Here is a 26,847-nt window from a genome sequence, read left to right on the forward strand (position 1 = left end):
GGCGTCCTCTCCTCCTCCTGCGCTCTGGGAGTGGACAATATGACGGAGAGACGGTGGTGATTAAATAAAGAGAAGGAATTTTGATTTTGAATTTTAAGTTAGATTCTAAGAAGATGTTTCTGAAACACCAGTCCGATGCAAAATAAGGGCGCTCTTGAATTAAATCACCGTGGCAACATGGATCTAACGCATACGGGTTGAAATTAAATGTGTGACGGCCGATAATAAAAACATAATCGTTCTTCTCACTCATCATTCCTGAGTCTGACTTCAGTTCACCACCACACCGTCTGTGTCGCCAATTCCCCTTTCCCTCCAAACCATGCATACGCATGGGTCAGAGTTTGCTTAGAGCTGCGCACATTCTCCCGTCAAGTTTGTTTTTTATAGATCACAACCTTGGCGTGGAAGGTCACGTACGCCACTTTCAGGCCCCGTTTTGTGCGTACGCAACGGTTATAAATGAGACCCCAGGTGATGGGCTGACTGGTCCTGTCTAACTTCTGTGTACTGGGTGCCATTGTGCAGGGTGTTAAGGCAGCCTTCCTCCACTGCAGTCCCTATGGTCCTGGACCCTCTGGCTGGTGGGGTGGGCTGCTTTCAGCTGGGGGGGACTCTATCAGCTGCTCCCACCAGAGGCATTTGACGCATTTGACACCAACAAGGTTTAACTTTAAAACCAGATTAAATCATGGTTTAAGTTTAAATTCTGTTGCACGTTAACTGTGTTTTAATCACATGAAGGTGTGTGTGTGTGTGTGTGTGTGACTGTAATCACATGAAGCTGGCTCTAGAGTCTGTGTGTGTGTGTGTGACTGACTTGACACATAGTTAGTTAGTAGCTGCATCCTGTGTCAGTCTGATTTAGCTGTGTCGGTGTTTATAAACATTTAAACGAGCGCCAGGTGGATTGTTTATGAAGTTAACGAGCTCTGGCCTGAGAATCACAGAGGTTACCACGGCGATAGGGGCCCCCGCAGGCTGAGACAGACAGAAACGTGGAGAAAAAGAGCCATTTTCTGCCTCTGCACCGGTCTCACATTTAGGCTTAGCATGACAAAACGGTAACTCCTATCAGAACAAAACACAGATCAACGTTGCTCTAAGGACTTACTGAAAATGTTGGTACGATTTGGTGTTTCTACAGTAAATATTTTGGCGACGCTGGCAGTTTTAAAACATCAGGCCGTTCTGCTTCTCTCAGAAAATATTTGTATTGGAGTCAATGAGGAGCAGAGACAGACGTGGCCGCACTTAGAGGCTCAGAGTTTAAATTCTGTAAGTCTCTCTGATATTTTGAGCAGATGATGAGTGACAGAACAAGTTTGTCTTACAAATTCTGAAAAAATTATGTGTGTGGAGTGTAAATTGTGGCCGTTTGGAGTTTCGAAAGAGAAAAAATCTGGAGTTTTTCTGGCATCTCTCCCACTCTAACCGATGATGTCACCCACTCTGACACGAACATTCAACACATGCAATACACACCCATTATAATCTCATAATTTCTCCAAAAATGATCATGGTCATTGAACAGGGATTGATCAAAAACTATATGACCTATCAAAACGTGGAGTAATACGACAATACACAAGACTTGTGTCTACTGTTTAAAGTTTAAATGGAGTCTCTAGGTGAAAGTATGCCTGAGCAGTAGACGTTTGTTAAACTCCAATGATTGGTCTTTTTCGCTCTTTTTTTCCCGCCCGTCCCATTGACTTCAATGCAAAATTTTGCGCAGTTTTTCGCGATATACGTCGCGAAAAATTCGTTCACTGTTGAGAAAAGTAATAGCACACCGATCCCGATCAAGACGCACGTTTTGATATATAATTTGGCCGGCAACTCTTCGAGTTGCAGGACTAGTAGCGAATCGAAAATAGTCCGGAAGAGGACGAATAACTAGAAAAAACATTTCCAAGAATGGAAATGGTGTGAATGCTGAAAGCAATGCTGAATGAGCTGAAGAAATTGTTGAAAGAAAGAAAGAAAGAAAGAAAGAAAGATTGAAACAAGAGAGAAAAAAGAAAAAGAAAGAAAGAAAGAAAGAAAGGAAGAATCAAACAAACAAAGAAGTAAAAAGACAGAAATGGAGTGAAAGAAAGAAAGAAAGAAAGAAAGAAATGGAGTAAAAACAAAGGAAGAGAAAAGGAGTAGAAAGAAAGAAAGAAACAATCAAACAAACAAAGAAGTAAAAAGACAGAAATGGAGTGAAAGAAAGAAAGAAAGAAAGAAATGGAGTAAAAACAAAGGAAGAGAAAAGGAATAGAAAGAAAGAAAGAAACAATCAAACAAACAAAGAAGTAAAAAGACAGAAATGGAGTGAAAGAAAGAAAGAAAGAAAGAAAGAAAGAAAGAAAGAAAGAAAGAAAGAAAGAAAGAAAGAAAGAAAGAAAGAAAGAAAGAAAGAAGAAAAGAGAGAGGGGGATGATAGATAGAAAGAGGTAGATGGATGGATGGATGGATGGATGGATAGAGAGGGAAGGATAGAAAAAGTTACGTAAAATACAAATGAAGGAGTAGAAGAAAGAAAGAAAGAAAGAAAGAAAGAAAGAAAGAAAGAAAGAAAGAAAGAAAGAAAGAAAGAATTAAAGGAGACAGAGGGGTTAAAAAATAGGGAGGGGTATAGATAGATAGATAGATAGATAGATAGATAGATAGATAGATAGATAGATAGATAGATAGATAGATAGATAGATAGATAGATAGATAGATAGATAGATAGATAGATAGATAGGACACATGTTAAAAGCTGCATCCTATGTCCTAGGCTCCACCTGTAATTGTACTACTATTAATAGAGTTGGAAAGACTAAACGTCTGAACTTAAATTCATGAGAAAAATATAAATTGTTGGAGATGTTTAAATCAAAAGTAAAAAATCATTGAGAGGCTGATGAATGTGAGCTGAAAACCTGAGTGTGTGTCTGGGTGTGTGAGTCTGACGGTCTCTCTGTCTGTGTGTACATGTGCAGAAAGTAAAACTGTTGATAAGCGCCACAGAACTCCTCCCTCCCTAATGATCTGATTGATTAGACCTGCGTGGCAGCCTGCCCTCAGAAGTTACCATGGTGACTTTTAACTGCTTACATTTTACTGTGTGGAACAGTGTTGTGTTTGTGTGTTGTGTCTGTTTGTGTATGTGTGCATGTGTGACTGTGTGTGAGTGTCTGTGTGTGTCTGTCTGTGTGAGTGTGATGCCTGTGTTTGTGCGTGGACATCCTCTGTCAGTCTGGTTTATCATGTGTGTGTGTGGGCCTGTGTTTAAAAACATCTTAACGAGCGGCCAGGCTGCACCTGCACTGTTCTATTTATAGACGTTGATAACGAGCTGGCCAGTACAGCTGGCCACTGCGCTACACAGAGCAGAGCAGAGCAGAGAGATTTGGGCTCTGTGCAGCTTTCCAAAACAGCCCAGTAAAAGAGAACCGTACCTCTTATCAGAATGTGGCCATGACTACTGGGGCAAGGAGACCTTCCTGAGCACATTGATGTGCATTAAATGTTTGTAGGGCAAAAACTTTTCTCAGGGTCGCAAGGTAGAAAAGGGGGGCATTTCTGCTTTTCTAAAAAAATCAGCTCCTACTTTTATATTGAAGTGGATGAGCCACTGGAGCGGGTCTAGCTGCACAATTAGGCTCATAGAGACAATTCTGTAAGTCTGTCTGCTGTTTTGAGCACATCAAATGAGAGACGACAAGTGTGGTACAAACCGGTGAGGAAATCATGTGTCTAGAGTTTAATTTGTGGCCGTGCTGGCAATTTATCCAGAAAAAATCCTGAATGTTTTTTCGATCCCTCTCACTCTACGATGATGTCACCCACTCTGACCCAACCCCATACACACTCATTGAAAAGTGTGAAATTTGTCAGAAATCCTCATGTGCTTTTAAAGGATTTATCTCAAAAACGGTACAAGCTATGAAAAAGTTGTAAATACAGGATGAATACATTAGAAGTTTGTCTACAGCTCAGAATTTGAATGAAGTCTCTAGCTGAAAGTATGTGGACACTTTAAAGGCTGAAAGAAGTAAGAAGATTTGAAGAGTTTCAAGACTGTTCCAATGCATTCTCTATGGGGAAAAAAAAATCAGAAATAGTTGAATATTGCAAAAAGTATGAATAGTTGAAAAGAGAAAAGACATAGCACACCTGTCCCGAAAAGGCTGAACATTTTGATATTTGAATTGTTGAAATAGCACAAAGTATGAAGGACTAGTTACATGACGAAGAAAGGCAGAAAGTGGCCGAACCGAATAACAATAGTGTGAATGCTTCCAGCATTCACACTAACTAGAAAAAACATTTCCAAGAATGGAAATGGTGTGAATGCTGAACGCAATGCTGAATGAGCTGAAGAAATTGTTGAAACAATGCTGAATGAGCTGAAGAAAGAAGAAGAAAAGGACAGAAGGAAAGAAAGAAAATGGGAAGGGTAGATGGAGAAAGAAAGAAAGAACATAAGGACAGAGAGAAAGAAGACACAGAGAGAAGGGTAGATAGAGAAAGAAAAAGGTAAGAAAAACAGAATAATAGAAGATAAAGAGAATAGAGAATGAATGAAAGAGACAGAGGGGTAGTAAGAAAGAAGGAAAGAAATGGGGGTGGATAAATGAAAGAGAGAGATATGCAGAGAGCGGTAGAAAGAAAGAAAGAAAGAAAGGGGGTAGAAACAAAGAAAGAGAAAAGGAGTAGAAAGAAAGACAGAACAAAAGAAAGAAACAAAGAAGTAAAAAGAAATGGGGTAAAAGAAAGAAAGAAGAAAAAGAGAGAGGGGGATGATAGATAGAAAGAGGTAGATGGATGGATGGATAGAGAGGGAAAGATAGAAATAAGTTATGTAAAATACAAATGAAGGAGTAAAAGAAAGAAAGAAAAAGAGAGAAAAAAGAGACAAAGGGTTTGAAAATAGATAGATGGATAGATAGATAGATAGATAGATAGATAGATAGATAGATAGATAGATAGATAGATAGATAGATAGATAGATAGATAGATAGATAGATAGATAGATAGATAGATAGATAGATAGATAGATAGATAGATCGATCGATCGATCACATGTTAAAAGCTGCATCCTATGTCCTGGCTCCACCTGTAATTGTACTACTATTAATAGAGTTGGAAAGACTAAACATCTGAACTTAAATTCATGAGAAAAATATAAATTGTTGGAGATGTTTACATCAAAAGTATAAAATCATTGAGAGGCTGATGAATGTGAGCTGAAAACCTGAGTGTGTGTCTGGGTGTGTGAGTCTGACGGTCTCTCTGTCTGTGTGTACATGTGCAGAAAGTAAAACTGTTGATAAGCGCCACAGAACTCCTCCCTCCCTAATGATCTGATTGATTACACCTGTGTGGCAGCCTGCCCTCAGAAGTTACCATGGTGACTACCATGCTTACATTTTACTGTATGGCACAGTGTTGTGTTTGTGTGTTTATCTGTTTGTGTATGTGTGCATGTGACTGTGTGTGAGTGTCTGTGTGTGTCTGTGTGAGTGTGATGCCTGTGTTTGTGCGTGGACATCCTCTGTCAGTCTGGTTTATCATGTGTGTGTGTGGGGCTGTGTTTAAAAACATCTTAACGAGCGGCCAGGCTGCACCTGCACTGTTCTATTTATAGACTTTGATAACAACAGCTGGCCAACTGCACACAGAGCAGAGCAGAGCAGAGAGATTTGAGCTCTGTGCAGCTTCCGAAAACAGCCCAGTAAAAGAGAACCGTACCTCTTATCAGAATGTGGCCATGACTACTGGGGCAAGGAGACCTTCCTGAGCACATTGATGTGCATTAAATGTTTGTAGGGCAAAAACTTTTCTCAGGGTCGCAAGGTAGAAAAGGGGGGCATTTCTGCTTTTCTAAAAAAATCAGCTCCTACTTTTATATTGAAGTGGATGAGCCACTGGAGCGGGTCTAGCTGCACAATTGGGCTCATAGAGACAATTCTGTAAGTCTGTCTGCTGTTTTGAACACATCAAATGAGACACGACAAGTGTGGCTACAAACCAGTGAGGAAATCATGTGTCTAGAGTTTAATTTGTGGCCGTGCTGGCAATTTATCCAGAAAAAATCCTGAATGTTTTTTCGATCCCTCTCACTCTAGCGATGATGTCACTCACTCTAAGCCCTGCTCGTTAGACGCAACACACACCCATTATAAAGCTGGATTTTGTCAAAAAACTTAATGATTTTAAAGCGGCCAAATATCAGAAACTGTTGAAGATATCAATAAGCTGAGTCATAGAGGAATACTTAAAAAGTTTGTCTACAGCTCAGAATTTGAATGAAGTCTCTAGCTGAAAGTATGTGGACACTTTAAAGGCTGAAAGAAGTAAGAAGATTTGAAGAGTTTCAAGACTGTTCCAATGCATTCTCTATGGGGAAAAAAAAATCAGAAATAGTTGAATATTGCAAAAAGTATGAATAGTTGAAAAGAGAAAAGACATAGCACACCTTTCCCGAAAAGGCTGAACATTTTGATATTTGAATTGTTGAAATAGCACAAAGTATGAAGGACTAGTTAAATGCCGAAGAAAGGCAGAAAATGGCCGAACCGAATAACAATAGTGTGAATGCTTCCAGCATTCACACTAATAAGAAAAAATCCACACAATAACAGTAGTGCCCGGTGCGATTGCCCGTGGCCCTAATAATGAAGCAGAGGAATGAGAGGAAGACGACTCACTACAGTGAAGGCTTCCTATAGGACATAGAGCTTTCTTCATTATTTACCATACATGAGGTCTGTTCCTCTCCAGCACTGACCAGGGGGCTGCCTACACCTGTACATGCAGGAAGCCCATGGGGGGGGGGGGCTGCTTTATAGTACTTTTAGATCAGCTGAACTGCATCAAAGTATGAAAGTTGATTTGTTGAAAATGTTGAGATATTAAATGTCTTGTTTTCGCATCAATTCTGGCAGGAAGTCACACAAAGAAACACTAGAAAATCTGAAAGCTATGTACAAAGAGCCAAATGCCAGAGTTAAGGTTAATGGGGTAATTTCTAACTCGTTTAATATCCTTAAAGGCACGAGACAGGGAGATCCCTTATCCCCATTGATTTTTGCATTATGTATAGAACCACTGGCAGAACGCATTAGATTAGAGCAGAAAATAAAAGGTATAGCGATAGGAGGAGTTGTCCATAAATTATCAATGTACGCAGACGATATAATAGTCTATCTGTCAGATCCTGAACAGTCAATTGAAGTATTGATGAATGTAATTGGGGAATTTGGAGCCATCTCGGGCTATGTATTGAATGTTAATAAATCAGAAGTAATGACCATGGGTGGCATAATTAGCAAGGAACTCAAACATAAGCATGCATTTCATTGGGAGGTGGAAAGGATAAAATATTTAGGGATTAATATAACAAAGAACCTTGATAATCTGTTTGCAAAGAATTTTGATGAATTAATAAACCAAATTAAGCAAGACCTAAACAGATGGTCTGTAATCCCATTCTCCTTGTGGGAAAGAGTAAAAATTATACAGATGAATATTCTGCCTAGATTTTTGTTTCTTTTTAAAGCACTACCCATATATATTGTCTCTAACATTTTCAAACAGTGGGATTCTATTATAAGGAAGTTTATATGGAATGGCAGGAAACCAAGAATTAAAATGAATTATCTCAAATTGTCAAAAGAAATGGGGGCTTAGACCTTCCAAATCTGCAAGCTTATTACCAAGCAGCGCAAATTAGAAATGTCAAAATTTGGATGGGAGAATCTTCACTTACAAAATGGAGAGAGATGGAAATAAACTGTGGAGGTATACCATTAACAGTCCTCCCCTTCTCTAAATACAAAAAAGCCTATGTTGATGATGTAGACAATAGGTGGGTAGTAGCTACACTCAAGGTTTGGAGGGAAGTCTGCCACAACTTAAAAACAAACGAGGATGTAATTTTTTTGAAAGAAATGGGGAGTGATCCAGACTTCTCTCCCAACAAAATGGACCAAACATTCAATATATGGGCATCCAAAGGTTTATGTAAATTTGGACAAATGTTTGGGGATAAAGAAATGAAATCCTTTGAACAGCTATCGGGGCAATATGGTTTACCAAAATCTCATTTATTTCGATTCTTCCAAGTGAGAAGTTATCTTTTTGATGTTGTGAAAAAGAAATCTATTCATGAAATAAATCCCCTCATAAAATGTATGCTTAAAATGTATGACTGTGGTACTGAAATAAAACTGCTAACAAAACTAGTTAAAATAATACAAGCTGAATATCAAGAAAAACAAATGGATTACAATGTAAAAACCAAATGGGAAAATGAAATTCCTTGCAATATCCCACCAGTGGAATGGGAACAAATGTGCAAAAACATACATGAAACAACTAACTCAAACTACTGGAAAGAATTTGCTTGGAAGATCATAAATCGATATTTTAGGACACCCCAAATCCAAAGTAAATATAACAAGAATATAGATCCGGGTTGCTGGAGGAAATGTGGGGAGAAAATAGCACACCACAGTCACATATTTTGGTCTTGTAAAATTTTAGATGATTTTTGGTTGGATTCTGTTACAGAACTATCAAACGTTTTCGGTATATGTGTGAGTAGTGACCCTTTGGTTTTATTACTTGGAAAACTACCAGAAAATATTAAGAAGAACGATAGATATTTATTTTTGATAATAAGAGTGGCACTAATTAAACAAATTACAAGAAATTGGTTAAAAGAGGACGGTTTGAATGGTTCTGGGTGGAAGGATTTGGTTGATGAGATATATGTAATGGAGAAAATAACAATGAGAATCAGACATCAAGTCTCTGTTTTTGAAAAAAGATGGGAGAAATGGACAAGGTACACAACAAAAAAATCTGAAAATTGACGTATTCTTTGTATTGTATTTTTCTTTTTTTCTTTTCCCCTGCCATGTATAACTATAAAAGTGCATCCTGACTGAAACCTGTATGCAATTATTAGAATTTCTCTGTTTATTTATTATTATAATTTTTTTTTTTTGTTTTGTTTTTTGTTTGTTGTACCCTCTTTTTTTTTTTTTTTTTTTTTTTTTTTATTATTATTATTATTTTTATTATTATTATTTTTTTTTAATTATGATTATTGTTACTGTCTGTTTGTTCGTTTATTAAAAGAAAAAGAAAAAAAAAAAAAAGAAAAAAAAAAGAAAATCTGGTCAATTTTCAAAATAAAAGCAATTTTCAAAATAAAATACAGAGATTGACAAATACCAGAGTCCAATGTGTGTACGTTTGTAGCCTATTTGTGTTTTTTAATCTAAACAGAGCGTGAGAGAGGAACACACACACCGACACACATACACATAGGCTACATACACACACACAGCTGAGGGGCAGAAGCGTTTGTCGACCGGCGCGGAGAAATGATCTGTGAACAGGAGGGCTGCCTTTTTGTTCGGCGGCCGATGAGAACCCGGCGCAACGATGTGATGTGGAAGTGACGAACACGTCCAGACAAGTTCCTCGGTCCTAGTGCTACCATGACGTGCCACTGCCAAGTAGCCTACGGGTCATTCAATGGGCCAAATTTAAAATGCTTGCGCATTGAATTGCCACTCAGAATGTCAGAATTAATTGCGTTCATTTTTATAACACAGTAATTTGCAGTGTAATTCATCAATCTAATTAACGTGTTAAACTGACAGACCTAGTTACTGAACATTTCTGTCTCCACAACAAAGGAAGGAAGACACTGAACCTGACTGTCACTGATGATGTCACTGATGGACTCACCTGAACAGGTGATCTCCACGGTGGAGGAAGAGGAAAGTGATGATGATGAACACTCCCTCAGGGTAGATCCAGACTGAACACAGTCAGTGTTGATCCACCACGCAGACCTCCTTGAGGACTCCTCTCTTCTTCTTATTGAAACAGCAGAGCCACAGTCCAGATCTCTACAGGCTACAGATGCTGCCTTCAGGTTCCAGTTCCTGCCGTCCACTGGTATCCACTCTCCTAGTTTCAGCTGCAGGTCACCTGCACAGCGACTGGCTCCTCCCACCAACCTGACAGGCTCTGAACACAGAGAAGAGAGTGAAGAGTAAAAGAAGTGAGTTTGATTCAAACAGAAATGAACAAATCCAACCTGTAGCTCCACTTGTACCTGAGCAGGTGAGTCCAACAGCTTTGCCAGGTGAGCAGCTGGTTCTAGTTGAGCCTGAGCTTCTACAGTCCAGGAGAGCTGACTCGTTGCCTCCACACTGGAACTCTTTGGTCCACATTGGAGCCTCCACTGCTCCATAGAGCGCCCCCTGGAGGACTGAAGGAGCCCCACAGCCAAGCTCCCTACAGACCACCTCTGCATCCTGCTGGTCAAAGTCATCTTCACACACTGAGGACCACCACTGGTCAGACTGGTTGGACTTGACCTCCAGTCTGCCTGAACACACACTGGTCCCATTCACCAGCCTGACAGAGTCTGCAGAGAGAGACACAACATTTAAACTTTGATCCTGACCTTTATTTACTGTCATATCAACTTTAAACTCATCAGCATACACCACTCACAAAACGTCAGGGATACTCGACTTTTGGGTGAAATTTATCTAAATTGTAAAAAGTTCAGTGATAGTATATCATGAAAGTAGGGCTTTTCAGTAGAAGTATGTAATGGTAATTTCTTCAATATCAACTCTTGACTTGCTTGAAGTAAATAAACTTCTGGCTGCATGTTTGAGTCTCCATCTGACGCTGTCTATGGCTTTGAGGGATGGAAACAGCCTAAGCAGCAGAACTTCAATCCGCTCCCATTCATCGCTGCCGTGGTGATGCGGGGACAGACACAACTACCGCAAAACAGGAGACATTAAACTGAAAATCTTCAGATTCCTTCTGTTAGACCTAAAATGTTAGGAACATACAGCCCCGAGGTGAATTTGCCTGGAATTGTCCTTTAAATGTGTCCCACACACATTCATAGTCTCCTTGTGGAGCTCGGCCTCAGAGACCGTGTTTCACCATCTCTGTGTTCAGGATTTAATGGGCGGGTCTAAAACTATAACCCCGCCCCCTGCTGCGCTCTAGGTATAAATACATTCAGCAAACTGGTTTCCATGGTTTTCCTCCCACTTGCTTTTGAGTCCTGCTGAAAGGTGAAACAGCAGCTAACTAAACGTAGTTCATGTTCACACACAGAGGAGACCACTACTGTCTGGTTCCTTCATTTAACGAGTTTACAGTGTTAATGTATTCACTGTGATAAACATCAGTCACCGCGGGGAGAGAGGCTGAAAACCTCTGGACACACACCGAGGATCCTTCACAACGTTACACACACACACACACACACACACACACACACACACACACACACACACACACACACACACACACACACACACACACTCTCTCTCTCTCCTGCCTCTCCACTGTAGCTGCTCTGAAGCAGTGGGCTGTGTGTCTGTTCCTCTGACGTCTAGGAGCCACTGGCCTCACCAAGACGCCTCTCTAAAAACAGACGTTTTGGAAGGCGGGAACACTGATGGCGTGTTACTGAAGAGGCATGAACAGTGGATGAACACCGTCGAGCTGCTCTCTATCTCGCTCCCCATTGGACAGTGACCTCACGTCTGACGGATTCATTTGCATAAAGTTGAGCTGCGGTCAAGTCTGAGGAAAGGGGCTTGGACTTTTGACGTGTGTATTTTCAAAATGTGGCCTGATGGAACCGTTTTTCCAGGATTTTTAAATATCAGTTGTTTTTATTTAATTTTTTTCTCTCAGGGGAATAAGTTCAAGATAAAACACCAGTTATTATGGTGAAGTTAAATTTACATAAATAACATCGTCTTTTTTACTAAGTTTGGCCCTTAATGCAATAAAGGCATTTTAATATTTATATTCAAGATGAATGCCTTGGTATTTTCTCTTTTTTTCTTATTACATAAATAATACTTTAAGATAAATAAGATATTACAATGTACAAATAAGTTCAGTTTTAAATGTGTGACTTATTAAATATAATAAGACTTAAACCTCTGGGTGGAGCTGAGCATGAGGAAGAAGGAGGAGCTGAGAGTTAATGGCGTGGAGTCGACAGCAGTGGACTGTGTGTGGTAAGCAGTGTTGTGCTAGTTACTGAAAAATAGTAACTAGTTACAGTTACTAGTTACTTCATTAAAAAAGTAACTCAGTTACTTAAACCAAAAAGTAATGCGTTACTGAAAAAGTAACTTTTTCATTACTTTAAAACGTTTTTTTTTCCAATGCTCCCATTAAATAAAGGTTGATTGAATTTAACCTCATTTCAGTTCTGTACTGATGCCGATGAAAGAACGTGTTTTTATCTGTAAAATGTTACCATCATCATCATCATCATGCTGCATGGTGTCAGCATGGACAGCAGCTTTGACCTAACAGAACTGCAAACAAATCTTGAGGATACGTCACTTTGACTGAGTTACATTCAAGAGCCTGTTTTCAATGACGGAAATAAATTCACTCCAGCAGTAATTTTTTTCAATCGATCAGCTGTGTTTACCCAGAGCGATCGCTCTGTGTTTAGCGTTTCAGGCGTCATAATTGGACTCCAACCGCTGCTGCTCGGTGGAGTGGCTGCTTGTGTCTCGCTGTGACTCTGGAGCTGTGTCCCAGTTCAGGGGCTGCAGCCTGAACTGGGACACAGCTTCGGTCTGTGATGCTGCGTTAGCTACGTTACCTTAGCTCGCCGTCATGCCCTGACCTGACCTGTCCAGTCCTCTTCATGGAGCGTGTTTGATTACGTGTGGGACGCTAGAAGGTGGCCGCAAAGTGCTTTGTTTTTCACAGTGTTGCAGTGTGCTCTGTCTTTCTTTCAATTCAATGAAACTTTATTGATCGCTAGGATGTTATGGGAAGTGCTTGCCGCTGTAAAACTCACCCAAAGGAACGGAAAGGAACGGAGTAACGCAGCGTTTGGTAACGGAAACGGAGTTACTGATTTTAAAAAAACAACGCGTTACGTTATAAGTTACTGCAAAAGGTAACGGCGTTACGTAACGGCGTTACTAATAACGCGTTACTACCCAACACTGGTGGTAAGCGTTGTGTTTTATCAGTAACGGACTGTGAACTGTTGTCGGACGACGCTCTGTGAGTGTGTGAGTTGGGACTCCATCACAGTTGAGGTGTTTGGTGTTCTAGCAGACAGGAGCTACGGGTCGCCACGGAGACTATCACCACCAGACCTTCACCTTCACTCACTTAAATACTAAAGGAACAAGTTACTGAACATTTCTGTCTCCACAACAAAGGAAGGAAGACACTGAACCTGACTGTCACTGATGATGTCACTGATGGACTCACCTGAACAGGTGATCTCCACGGTGGAGAAAGAGGAATCTGATGATGATGATAAACACTCCTTCAGGGTAGATCCAGACTGAACACAGTCAGTGTTGATCCTCCACACAGACCTCCCTGAGGACTCATCTCTTCTTCTAATTGAAACAGCAGAGCCACAGTCCAGATCTCTACATGCTACAGATGCTGCCTTCAGGTTCCAGGTGTAGCTGTCCACTGGTCTCCACTCTCCTAGTTTCAGCTGCAGTTCACCTGCACAGCGACTGGCTCCTCCCACCAACCTGACAGGCTCTGAACACAGAGAAGAGAGTGAAGAGTAAAAGAAGTGAGTTTGATTCAAACAGAAATGAAGCAAATCCAAACTGTAGCTCCACTTGTACCTGAGCAGGTGAAGATTAATTACTTTGGCTCCATCTTGTGGTGGCATGCAGAATGACACTGATATAAAACAACTAGAAAAAACATTTCCAAGAATGGAAATGGTGTGAATGCTGAAAGCAATGCTGAATGAGCTGAAGAAATTGTTGAAACAATGCTGAATGAGCTGAAGAAAGAAAGAAAGAAGAAAAGGACAGAAGGAAAGAAAGAAAATGGGAAGGGTAGATGGAGAAAGAAAGGAAGAACAAAAGGACAGAAAGAAAGAAGACACAGAGAGAAGGGTAGATAGAGAAAGAAAAAGGTAAGAAAAACAGAATAATAGAACATAAAGAGAATAGAGAATGAATGAAAGAGACAGAGGGGTAGTAAGAAAGAAGGAAAGAAATTGGGGTGGATACATGAAAGAGAGAGATATACAGAGAGCAGTAGAAAGAAAGAAATGGGGTAGAAACATAGAAAGAGAAAAGGAGTAGAAAGAAAAACAGAAAGAAACAAAGAAGTAAAAAGAAATGGGGTGAAAGAAAGAAAGAAAGAAAGAAAGAAAGAAGAAAAAGAGAGAGGGGGATGATAGATAGAAAGAGGTAGATGGATGGATGGATGGATAGGGAGGGAAAGATAGAAAGAAGTTATGTAAAATACAAATGAAGGAGTAAAAGAAAGAAAGAAAAAGAGAGAAAAAAATAGACAAAGGGTTTATAGATAGATAGATTAATATTAATATATTAATAGAGTTGGAAAGACTAAACCTCTGAACTTAAATTCATGAGAAAAATATAAATTGTTGGAGATATTTACATCAAAAGTATAAAATCATTGAGAGGTTGATGAATGTGAGCTGAAAACCTGTGTGTGTGTGTGTGTGTGTGTGTGTGTGTGAGTCTGACGGTCTCTCTGTCTGCGTGTACATGTGCAGAAAGCCACAGAACTCCTCTCTCCCTAATGATCTGATTGATTGGCAGCCTGCCCTCAGAAGTTACCATGGCGACTCAACTAACTGCTTACATTTTACTGTGTGGAACAGTGTTGTGTTTGTGTGTTTGTCTGTTTGTGTATGTGTGCATGTGTGACTGTGTGTGAGTGTCTGTGTGTGTCTGTCTGTGTGAGTGTGATGCCTGTGTTTGTGCGTGGACATCCTCTGTCAGTCTGGTTTATCATGTGTCTGTGTGGGGCTGTGTTTAAAAACATCTTAACGAGCGGCCAGGCTGCACCTGCACTGTTCTATTTATAGACTTTGATAACGAGCTGGCCAGTACAGCTGGACCAACTGCACTACACAGAGCAGAGCAGAGCAGAGAGATTTGAGCTCTGTGCAGCTTCCGAAAACAGCCCAGTAAAAGAGAACCGTACCTCTTATCAGAATGTGGCCATGACTACTGGGGCAAGGAGACCTTCCTGAGCACATTGATGTGCATTAAATGTTTGTAGGGCAAAAACTTTTCTCAGGGTCGCAAGGTAGAAAAGGGGGGCATTTCTGTTTTTCTAAAAAAATCAGCTCCTACTTTTATATTGAAGTGGATGAGCCACTGGAGCGGGTCTAGCTGCACAATTAGGCTCATAGAGACAATTCTGTAAGTCTGTCTGCTGTTTTGAACACATCAAATGAGACACGACAAGTGTGGCTACAAACCAGTGAGGAAATCATGTGTCTAGAGTTTAATTTGTGGCCGTGCTGGGAATTTATCCAGAAAAAATCCTGAATGTTTTTTCGATCCCTCTCACTCTAGCGATGATGTCACTCACTCTAAGCCCTGCTCGTTAGACGCAACACACACCCATTATAAAGCTGGATTTTGTCAAAAAACTTAATGATTTTAAAGCAGCCAAATATCAGAAACTGTTGAAGATATCAATAAGCTGAGTCATAGAGGAATACTTAAACAGTTTGTCTACAGCTCAGAATTTGAATGAAGTCTCTAGCTGAAAGTATGTGGACACTTTAAAGGCTGAAAGAAGTAAGAAGATTTGAAGAGTTTCAAGACTGTTCCAATGCATTCTCTATGGGGAAAAAAAAATCAGAAATAGTTGAATATTGCAAAAAGTATGAATAGTTGAAAAGAGAAAAGACATAGCACACCTGTCCCGAAAAGGCTGAACATTTTGATATTTGAATTGTTGAAATAGCACAAAGTATGAAGGACTAGTTACATGACGAAGAAAGGCAGAAAATGGCCAAACCGAATAACAATAGTGTGAATGCTTCCAGCATTCACACTAATTATTCTCTGAGTCTCTGTGCATTTTTGACGGCATTGTGAGACCTAAGACAAGCGTGGCTACAAACTGTTTCCAAAATCATGAGTGTAGAGTGTCATTTGTAGCTTTGCTGGCAATTTCAGAAGAAAAGTTCCAGTCGCTTTTTTGGATCTGCTGCACTCTACGATGACGTCACCCACTCTGACCCAACCCCATACACACTCATTGAAAAGTGTGAAATTTGTCAGAAATCCTCATGTGCTTTTAAAGGATTTATCTCAAAAACGGTACAAGCTATGAAAAAGTTGTAAATACAGGATGAATACATTAGAAGTTTGTCTACAGCTCAGAATTTGAATGAAGTCTCTAGCTGAAAGTATGTGGACACTTTAAAGGCTGAAAGAAGTAAGAAGATTTGAAGAGTTTCAAGACTGTTCCAATGCATTCTCTATGGGGAAAAAAAAATCAGAAATAGTTGAATATTGCAAAAAGTATGAATAGTTGAAAAGAGAAAAGACATAGCACACCTGTCCCGAAAAGGCTGAACATTTTGATATTTGAATTGTTGAAATAGCACAAAGTATGAAGGACTAGTTACATGACGAAGAAAGGCAGAAAATGGCCAAACCGAATAACAATAGTGTGAATGCTTCCAGCATTCACACTAATAAGAAAAAATCCACACAATAACAGTAGTGCCCGGTGCGATTGCCCGTGGCCCTAATAATGAAGCAGAGGAATGAGAGGAAGACGACTCACTACAGTGAAGGCTTCCTATAGGACATAGAGCTTTCTTCATTATTTACCATACATGAGGTCTGTTCCTCTCCAGCACTGACCAGGGGGCTGCCTACACCTGTACATGCAGGAAGCCCATGGGGGGGGGGCTGCTTTATAGTACTTTTAGATCAGCTGAACTGCATCAAAGTATGAAAGTTGATTTGTTGAAAATGTTGAGATATTAAATGTCTTGTTTTCGCGTCAATTCTGGCAGGAAGTCACACAAAGAAACACTAGAAAATCTGGTCAATTTTCAAAATAAAAGCAATTTTCAAAATAAAATACAGAGATTGACAAATACCAGAGTCCAATGTGTGTACGTTTGTAGCCTATTTGTGTTTTTTAATCTAAACAGAGCGTGAGAGAGGAACACACACACCGACACACATACACATAGGCTACATACACACACACAGCTGAGGGGCAGAAGCGTTTGTCGACCGGCGCGGAGAAATAAGCATCTGTGAACAGGAGGGCTGCCTTTTTGTTCGGCGGCCGATGAGAACCCGGCGCAACGATGTGATGTGGAAGTGACGAACACGTCCAGACAAGTTCCTCGGTCCTAGTGCTACCATGATGTGCTACTGCCAAGTAGCCTACGGGTCATTCAATGGGCCAAATTTAAAATGCTTGCGCATTGAATTGCCACTCAGAATGTCAGAATTAATTGCGTTCATTTTTATAACACAGTAATTTGCAGTGTAATTCATTAATCTAATTAACGTGTTAAACTGACAGACCTAGTTACTGAACATTTCTGTCTCCACAACAAAGGAAGGAAGACACTGAACCTGACTGTCACTGATGATGTCACTGATGGACTCACCTGAACAGGTGATCTCCACGGTGGAGGAAGAGGAAAGTGATGATGATGATGAACACTCCCTCAGGGTAGATCCAGACTGAACACAGTCAGTGTTGATCCACCACGCAGACCTCCTTGAGGACTCATCTCTTCTTCTTATTGAAACAGCAGAGCCACAGTCCAGATCTCTACAGGCTACAGATGCTGCCTTCAGGTTCCAGTTCCTGCCATCCACTGGTATCCACTCTCCTAGTTTCAGCTGCAGGTCACCTGCACAGCGACTGGCTCCTCCCACCAACCTGACAGGCTCTGAACACAGAGAAGAGAGTGAAGAGTAAAAGAAGTGAGTTTGATTCAAACAGAAATGAACAAATCCAACCTGTAGCTCCACTTGTACCTGAGCAGGTGAGTCCAACAGCTTTGCCAGGTGAGCAGCTGGTTCTAGTTGAGCCTGAGCTTCTACAGTCCAGGAGAGCTGACTCGTTGCCTCCACACTGGAACTCTTTGGTCCACATTGGAGCCTCCACTGCTCCATAGAGCGCCCCCTGGAGGACTGAAGGAGCCCCACAGCCAAGCTCCCTACAGACCACCTCTGCATCCTGCTGGTCAAAGTCATCTTCACACACTGAGGACCACCACTGGTTAGACTGGTTGGACTTGACCTCCAGTCTGCCTGAACACACACTGGTCCCATTCACCAGCCTGACAGAGTCTGCAGAGAGAGACACAACATTTAAACTTTGATCCTGACCTTTATTTACTGTCATGTCAACTTTAAAGTCATCAGCTGTGTGTGTCTGTTCCTCTGACGTCTAGGAGCCACTGGCCTCACCAAGACGCCTCTCTAAAAACAGACGTTTTGGAAGGCGGGAACACTGATGGCGTGTTACTGAAGAGGCATGAACAGTGGATGAACACCGTCGAGCTGCTCTCTATCTCGCTCCCCATTGGACAGTGACCTCACGTCTGACGGATTCATTTGCATAAAGTTGAGCTGCGGTCAAGTCTGAGGAAAGGGGCTTGGACTTTTGACATGTGTATTTTCAAAATGTGGCCTGATGGAACCGTTTTTCCAGGATTTTTAAATATCAGTTGTTTTTATTTAATTTTTTTCTCTCTGGGGAATAAGTTCAAGATAAAACACCAGTTATTATGGTGAAGTTAAATTTACATAAATAACAGCGTCTTTTTTTACTAAGTTTGGCCCTTAATGCAATAAAGGCATTTTAATATTTATATTCAAGATGAATGCCTTGGTATTTTCTCTTTTTTTCTTATTACATAAATAATACTTTAAGATAAATAAGATATTAAAATGTACAAATAAATTCAGTTTAAAATGTGTGACTTATTAAATATAATAAGACTTAAACCTCTGGGTGGAGCTGAGCATGAGGAAGAGGGAGGAGCTGAGAGTTAATGGCGTGGAGTCGACAGCAGTGGACTGTGTGTGGTAAGCAGTGTTGTGCTAGTTACTGAAAAATAGTAACTAGTTACAGTTACTAGTTACTTCATTAAAAAAGTAACTCAGTTACTTAAACCAAAAAGTAATGCGTTACTGAAAAAGTAACTTTTTCATTACTTTAAAACGTTTTTTTTTTCCAATGCTCCCATTAAAGGTTGAATATGTAGAATATTTATTAAAAGCTATATTTTTTCAAAAATAATACATCCATGGGGCCTTTAGAGGGGTACAGAATGAAAGTATTGCTTTTCCACAAAAAAAAATTTTTTAGTCTGAATTATTATTTTTAATTTTTCTGACGGGCTCGACAACTGACTATCTGTCAACGTTCTGTTTACATTCGTACCTGCCTGTAGCCGACACGTGGCTCAGTTCTCCGCTGTTTTCCTGCCTCCTCCCGGTCGGATGCGTTTGTTTCCAACCAAGCCTTTTTAATAATCAATCGGTGGATCAATGGATTATCATATACTTGTTAGGATGGGTGTATTTGTGTAGTCTTATCTGTCATAAACACGTTTATCGTCGCGGACTTTCGGTGCCACGGAGCTCCTTTTTTTTTTTTTTCCCCAACTTGACGAGAGCAGTGACAGCGGAGGCTCAGAGGCTCTGAGCAGCAGCGGTGTGGAAGACAGAGAGCCTCCACTGTCCCTGTAACAAGCTACAAGTCATTTATTATGCTGTTAATGACGGTAAAAATGAAACATAAGGTAAATATCCTGCTGTCCTCCTCCTCTGCTGTCCTCTGATCAGAGCGGAGTCCCTAGCAACGGCCCGTTTTACCTAGCAACGGTCTGGCAATCGACTGCTGGAATTCTTTTTCTGTTGTTGTTCTTGTAATTCTACATAGTCAACCTTTAAATAAAGGTTGATTGAATTTAACCTCATTTCAGTTCTGTACTGATGCCGATGAAAGAACGTGTTTTTATCTGTAAAATGTTACCATCATCATCATCATCATGCTGCATGGTGTCAGCATGGACAGCAGCTTTGACCTAACAGAACTGCAAACAAATCTTGAGGATACGTCACTTTGACTGAGTTACATTCAAGAGCCTGTTTTCAATGACGGAAATAAATTCACTCCAGCAGTAATTTTTTTCAATCGATCAGCTGTGTTTACCCAGAGCGATCGCTCTGTGTTTAGCGTTTCAGGCGTCATAATTGGACTCCAACCGCTGCTGCTCGGTGGAGTGGCTGCTTGTGTCTCGCTGTGACTCTGGAGCTGTGTCCCGGTTCAGGGGCTGCAGCCTGAACTGGGACACAGCTTCGGTCTGTGATGCTGCGTTAGCTACGTTACCTTAGCTCGCCGTCATGCCCTGACCTGACCTGTCCAGTCCTCTTCATGGAGCGTGTTTGATTACGTGTGGGACGCTAGAAGGTGGCCGCAAAGTGCTTTGTTTTTCACAGTGTTGCAGTGTGCTCTGTCTTTCTTTCAATTCAATGAAACTTTATTGATCGCTAGGATGTTATGGGAAGTGCTTGCCGCTGTAAAACTCACCCAAAGGAACGGAAAGGAACGGAGTAACGCAGCGTTTGGTAACGGAAACGGAGTTACTGATTTTAAAAAAACAACGCGTTACTTTTACTGCAAAAGGTAACGGCGTTACGTAACGGCGTTACTAATAACGCGTTACTACCCAACACTGGTGGTAAGCGTTGTGTTTTATCAGTAACGGACTGTGAACTGTTGTCGGACGACGCTCTGTGAGTGTGTGAGTTGGGACTCCATCACAGTTGAGGTGTTTGGTGTTCTAGCAGACAGGAGCTACGGGTCGCCACGGAGACTATCACCACCAGACCTTCACCTTCACTCACTTAAATACTAAAGGAACAAGTTACTGAACATTTCTGTCTCCACAACAAAGGAAGGAAGACACTGAACCTGACTGTCACTGATGATGTCACTGATGGACTCACCTGAACAGGTGATCTCCACGGTGGAGAAAGAGGAATCTGATGATGATGATAAACACTCCTTCAGGGTAGATCCAGACTGAACACAGTCAGTGTTGATCCTCCACACAGACCTCCCTGAGGACTCATCTCTTCTTCTAATTGAAACAGCAGAGCCACAGTCCAGATCTCTACAGGCTACAGATGCTGCCTTCAGGTTCCAGGTGTAGCTGTCCACTGGTCTCCACTCTCCTTGTTTCAGCTGCAGTTCACCTGCACAGCGACTGGCTCCTCCCACCAACCTGACAGGCTCTGAACACAGAGAAGAGAGTGAAGAGTAAAAGAAGTGAGTTTGATTCAAACAGAAATGAAGCAAATCCAAACTGTAGCTCCACTTGTACCTGGGCAGGTGAAGATTAATTACTTTGGCTCCATCTTGTGGTGGCATGCAGAATGACACTGATATAAAACAATTACAACAAGAGGCACAGTAGGAAGACAACAAGAGAGTTGCTATTACAATGTACATTTAAGTCACAACCTCTGACACCAAGGAGCAAAGGAGCAGCCTTCATCTCACTGAGCTGATTGGGAAACATGATCTTATCTGTGGCTTCACTAAATGACTAAGTCAAACACCAGGATGGCAGCAGTTGTCAAGGCAGATTTCAAACTGATGTCAAGACAGAAAAATGAAAATACACGTATGGTATTAAAGGAGTTCAGTCTGATAGTAGCGCTACTGAGGTATTTAACTCCAGAACAACCTGGTTGAGATGCTTCTTCTTGACCGATGCTCTCCTACCGTTGATCGAGTGAATGTCCACACTGTTCCTTTAGTTGCAACACAGTGGGTTTATTGCTGTGTGTGTAAAATGTCCATAAACAAAGAAAACAGCAGCATGATGAGCATTGTCAAAAACCGTTTGCCCTTCCTAGTCAAAAACCTGACAATGAGAGTGAACAATGATTCCTATATCACATGACCCCCCCAGGTGACACCACAGCAACCCCCCCACACACACACTGAGTGCAGTGTTAATTTCATTGATGAAGACTATGACGAAAAATATTCGTCAAACCTTTTTCACGGATGAAAACTAAATAAAAACTAAATAAAAAGTCAGCTGTGATAACAAAGACGATGACGAATACAATATTATATATAATATAATATATAACAGTTTAGTCAACGAATAAAAACAAGACGCAAATGTTGAGGGATGAATGGAGAAGAGGTCCAATCATGTTGATTTCTGGCACATGAAAAGTTTCAAACAAAACTGGTCTCGCTAGCATCCTGCGGTATGACAGCATGTTTCATGAACAACACAGAAATATCAGCGCTGGGTTTAGGACGGAAACAAATAATTGATCATCACAACACCCTGTGTGCTGCACACACACACCAATTAGAACACAACACATTTAGCTCCTATATAAGGTGAATGGTAAATTTTCTGTATTTATATAGCGCTTTACTAGACCTGTAACAATACCCAAAGCGCTTTACATCGCATTCAACCATTCAGCAATGCACCTCTGGAGGGGGCGGAGAGAGCCACTTGCACTGATGGACCCTTATGCTCCAACATGGTGTTCGTTATGGACAGACTGTGGCTAGCACAGAAGTCCAATAACAGAACACCACTCGGGTTCAGATCGGGGAGGCCGTCCCTCCCAATCACACCTCTCCAGGTAACACTGTCGCTGCCCACGTGAGCGTTGAAGTCTCCCAACAGAACGATGGAGTCCCCAGTTGGGGCACTTTCCAGCACCCCTCCCAGGGCCTCCAGGAAGGCCGGGTACTCTGCACTGTTGTTCGACCCGTAGGCCGAAATGACAGTGAGAGACCTATCCCCGACCCGAAGGCGCAGGGAAGCGACCCTCTCGCTATGCGGGGAGAACTCCAACACATGGCGGCTGAGCTGGGGAGCTATGAGCAAGCCCACACCAGCTCGCCGCCTCTCACCATGGGCAACTCCAGAGTGGAAGAGAGTCCAACCTCTCTCAAGGAGTTGGGTTCCAGAGCCCAGGCTGTGCGTGGAGGTGAGCCCGACTATCTCTAGTCGATACTGCTCAACCTCCCGCACGAGCTCAGGCTCTTTCCCCCCCAGCGAGGTGACATTCCATGTCCCTAAAGCCAGAGTCGTTGTCCGAGGATTGGGTCGCCGGGGCCCCCGCCCACGGCTGCCACCCAAATCACACGGCACCGGCCCCTTCTGAACCCTCCCGCGGGTGGTGAGCCTACGGGAAGGCGGGCCCACGTCGCTCGTTCGGGCTGCGCCCGGCCGGGTCCCGTGGGCCAAGACCCGGCCACCAGACGCTCGCCTGCGAGCCCCAACCCCAGGCCTGGCTCCAGGGTGGGGCCCCGGTAACGCCAGTCCGGGCGACGTACACTTCCTTGCTGTTTTCTTCTTCATAAGGGGCTTTGAACCGCTCTTTGTCTGACCCGTCACCTAGGACCTGTTTGCCTTGGGAGACCCTACCAGGGGCATTAAGCCCCGGACAACATAGCTCCTAGGATCATTCGGGTGCTCAAACCCCTCCACCACGGTAAGGTGGCGGTTTAAGGAGTTCAAGGAGGGGCGTTACGTTTATTCCAACATCTGTTAATATCCTGAATGCACATCTGTAGTTTAGTGTGTACAGTTGACAAAACACTGTGTACTGTAATGGTTTGAGCAACTGCCATTTATTTATTGTTGCGGTGTGCTGTGACGGTTGGTAACCAATCGATATGTGTTTGGGCAAATTTAGGCAATTCTGAGCAACAAACAGGAGAATAGGAAGACAAGACAGTTGTCCTTATAATGTCCAATATGCATTAGTTGAGGATTGAACCCACAACCTCGGCAACCAAAGTCCGCACTGAGCTAATTGACAAGTGGCGGTTCAACAGTGGCTCCACAAATTGAGTAAGCCATTCACTGTCGTGTAGGCAAATTTGAAACCACAGTAAAAAGAGAAATCCGATTTTGAGGTAATGATATGTATTTGTTAAACAATCATCACCCTGGCTGGGTCTTTGACCCACATCCCCTTGCACCACAAACCAGCGCTTAACTCAGTGAGCTAATTATCTGGAAGTGAGACATGGTGTGTGTCTTCTCAAATAGACTCAAGGAGTCAGTGTCCGGGCAGCAGTTGCGAACGCAGATTTAAAAAATGGTCAAAATGTCAGAAATTCTGTTATCTAAACAAAAATCTGTTAATACTTGAATTGCATTTAGACAGCAAGACAGCTTGAGGACATCTGACATTTTGATCTGTCATCATCATCATCACCCTTGCTGGGTCTCGAACTCACAACCTCTGACACCAAGAACCAGCTCCTAACTCGCTGAGCTAATGAGCTGGTAGTGAGACCTGCTGTGTAGCTTCATTTATCCACTCAGGGAGTCAGTGGCCGGGCAGCTGTTGTGATGAAATGGTCAAAATGTCAGAAATTCAGTCATCTAAACAAAAATCTGATAATACATAAATTGCACCTTGACAGCATGGAAATGTTGGTGATTTGTTTTTAATGATAAGTGTTTTGCTTCATAAGAGAAAATATGATGTTTAAAAGTTCCACTCTCAAAATTTACATTCAGGGACTCTCACTGTAACTGCTCCTCTCTGTGTCTTTGCTCGGTTCAGCTGTTTGATTTGTCGATAAGTGACCAATCACTGATCAATGTTCAGTCTCCCTCTGACCTCTGACCTCTGCAGCTGTTCTGACCTGAAGGAGTTTGTCTAGTCTAGTTGTCTAGTTGTCTAGTTGTTGTCTGTTGTTAAGTAGACAAGGGCAAAGCAAGGCAATTTTATCTGTATAGCCCGTTTTAACCAGCAGTTTGTCTCAAATCGTTTTACATCCCATAATAACAACATCCTCTGTCCTTAGACCCTCACATCCAGGAAAGACTCCATGGAAAACCCTTTTAACAGGGAAAACCAGGAGAAAGCTCAGGGTGAGCAACAGAGGAGGGATCCCTCAGCCAGGACGGACAGACGGAACAGAGATGTTGTTACAGACAAGAAAACAGTTTATGACACATACGTAGTATTTTAAAGGTCGTATTAGAGTACAGACAAATTGAAAAGTTCAGAGGGCTTTTATTCTGAAATTCCACATCAGATTGACTTGATATTTTCTAGGTGTCATGCTGAGGTCGAGTACTACCACTCTGAAGTTGAACGGTTGAGTAATAACGGGTAGTTTTTCATTAAAAAAAACAATTAATCCTACTGTACATAATCTTACTGCTTTACTGGAAGAACGATATGATTGTGGAGTAATTAGATCCATAGTTTTTAGTTCTTATTTTTTATTTTTGGTCTATTAGTGTTTATGATGCTGACGCAGAAGATGAGCACATCGATTCTGTAGCAGCAGCAAAACAACGTGAGCTCTGGTTGTTGATCGAGAGGATTGATTGTAAAAGAAAAAACAAAGAACTTTTTATCTAGAGCGTTTCACTAAATCAACATTAGTTTTATGTAGTCTCAGTATTTTGTAGTTGTTGCTTTTTTAAGGATTTAAAGTTAATAAAGTGTCGAATTCATTCCCATTTCATTGTTTCATGTTGTTGCAGACAAGACAACAGTTCATAGTTTATGACACAGAATGTGGGAAACATGGGAATGTTTCTTGTCTTTCAGAATAAAAATGTCTGTGTCTCCGTCACACTTCCTTCCTGTCCCTCTGATGTGACACGAACATGACGAGTTCCAACGACCCCGAGAAGAATTAAAAAGACAGAAGATCAAACCAACAAGAGCCTGAACACACACACACACACACACACACACACACACACACTGACCTGAGCACTCCACAGAGACCAGTAGCAGAACCAGGACCTTCAGAACCTCCATCATGCTGCTGCAGAGACCGTATTCCTAAAGATTCTAAGAATCCTCTCAGAGAGCTCCTAACTTAACCTAAAAATTCCTAGCAAGGAGTCTTAGCTTAGGAGTGATTCCAGAACACTCTCAGAGAACTCTGAGCAAGGAGTGGACAGAGACTCTTATCTTTGTGAGGAGGTGTGGTTGACCCCCGTTGCTAGGTATGAGTCATCATTTCAAACGCTGTGATTGGTTGATCCTAAAAGTTTGATAAAGGGGTGGTGTTAAGCTCAGTTGGTAGAGCAGCCGCCCCATGTGTTGAGGCTATAGTCCTCACTGCAGGTGGCCCCGGTTCGAATCCCTTGTGGAGCAGTCCTATCCTGCATGTCTTTCTGCCTCCCATTTCCTGTCTCTCTCTCAACTGTTCTGTCAATTAAAGGCCAAAATGCCCAAAAAATATACTTTAAAAAAAAGCTAGATAAAAAAATATACTTTTGGTGATAATGGGCAAAGGATGGACCCTCAAATCGATAAATTTAACCATAAAATCCAATCTTATGAAGACTGTGTAATTGTAAAAAGTATTTCACATAAAAGAAAATATCTGTTAAATGAATAGTAAGCTATACTTTAAAATTATCCTACAAAACGTGTGAAAACTTTCACAGTATTCACATAGTGAAACTTAGATTTATTTGCTTATATTAATTACCATGCTGGTAATTTTTGCACTTTCAACATTTCAACTCAATTTGGTATTAACAAGGGTAAAATGGCTCATTGCTCAGTGTCCGTGATTGCTGACCGGCCTATAAGAAGCAGTGTTGGTTGGCTTTGAAATCTACCACAAACCAGAGAACAGCTATGGAGAAGAAAAGAACAAGGAAATCCAACTGGACAGAGGAACAGGAACAATCTGTAGCGTTTCATTAATTCACTGTCATCCAGTGTTTGGAGAATATCTCTCCTGCCTCTTCTGTCCACCATTTTGTCCTCTGCTTAGGGAACTCCTAAGCCACTTAAAAGTCACACCAGAGGCCAAGCCCTTTGAGCTACAGACCTGCGGAGCACAAGTTAAAGCAGAAGTGAGTGGTCCGGTCGTTTTCGCTAATGCTGCGTTCCAGGCAGGCTTTTGAAATCGTAAATTACAGCTTCAAGTCACAACTTACGACATTGTAGCGTTCCATGCAACCCACTGGTGTTTTTCCGACCT

The 26,847-nt window shown here is 41.6% G+C and overlaps 1 protein-coding gene across 20 annotated transcripts in view; it reads right to left on the bottom strand.

Moving 5' to 3' along the window:
- LOC310989411 (scavenger receptor cysteine-rich type 1 protein M160-like) overlaps positions 1–25,665 on the bottom strand; it is a 197,051-nt gene extending 171,386 nt beyond the window's left edge. For 17 of the 20 annotated variants that reach the window (XM_083976457.1, XM_083976464.1, XM_083976469.1 and 14 more), the window contains exons 1-6: positions 20,829–22,159; positions 17,844–18,158; positions 17,468–17,755; positions 13,294–13,581; positions 10,115–10,429; positions 9,742–10,026 (exon numbers count right to left, since the gene is read on the bottom strand). In XM_083976457.1, coding sequence (XP_083832583.1) covers positions 9,742–10,026; positions 10,115–10,429; positions 13,294–13,581; positions 17,468–17,755; positions 17,844–18,158; positions 20,829–21,333 — 1,996 coding nt within the window. In that variant the 5' untranslated portion in view covers positions 21,334–22,159. Of the gene's footprint in view, positions 1–9,741; positions 10,027–10,114; positions 10,430–13,293; positions 13,582–17,467; positions 17,756–17,843; positions 18,159–20,828; positions 22,160–25,612 lie in introns of those variants that run through there. The other 3 variants (XM_083976466.1, XM_083976468.1, XM_083976471.1) reach the window with 3 other exon arrangements.
- Between the last annotated feature and the right edge of the window lie 1,182 nt (positions 25,666–26,847).

Source organism: Trachurus trachurus (genome assembly GCF_905171665.1).
Source record: "Trachurus trachurus genome assembly, chromosome: 8".
Taxonomy (NCBI): domain Eukaryota; kingdom Metazoa; phylum Chordata; class Actinopteri; order Carangiformes; family Carangidae; genus Trachurus; species Trachurus trachurus.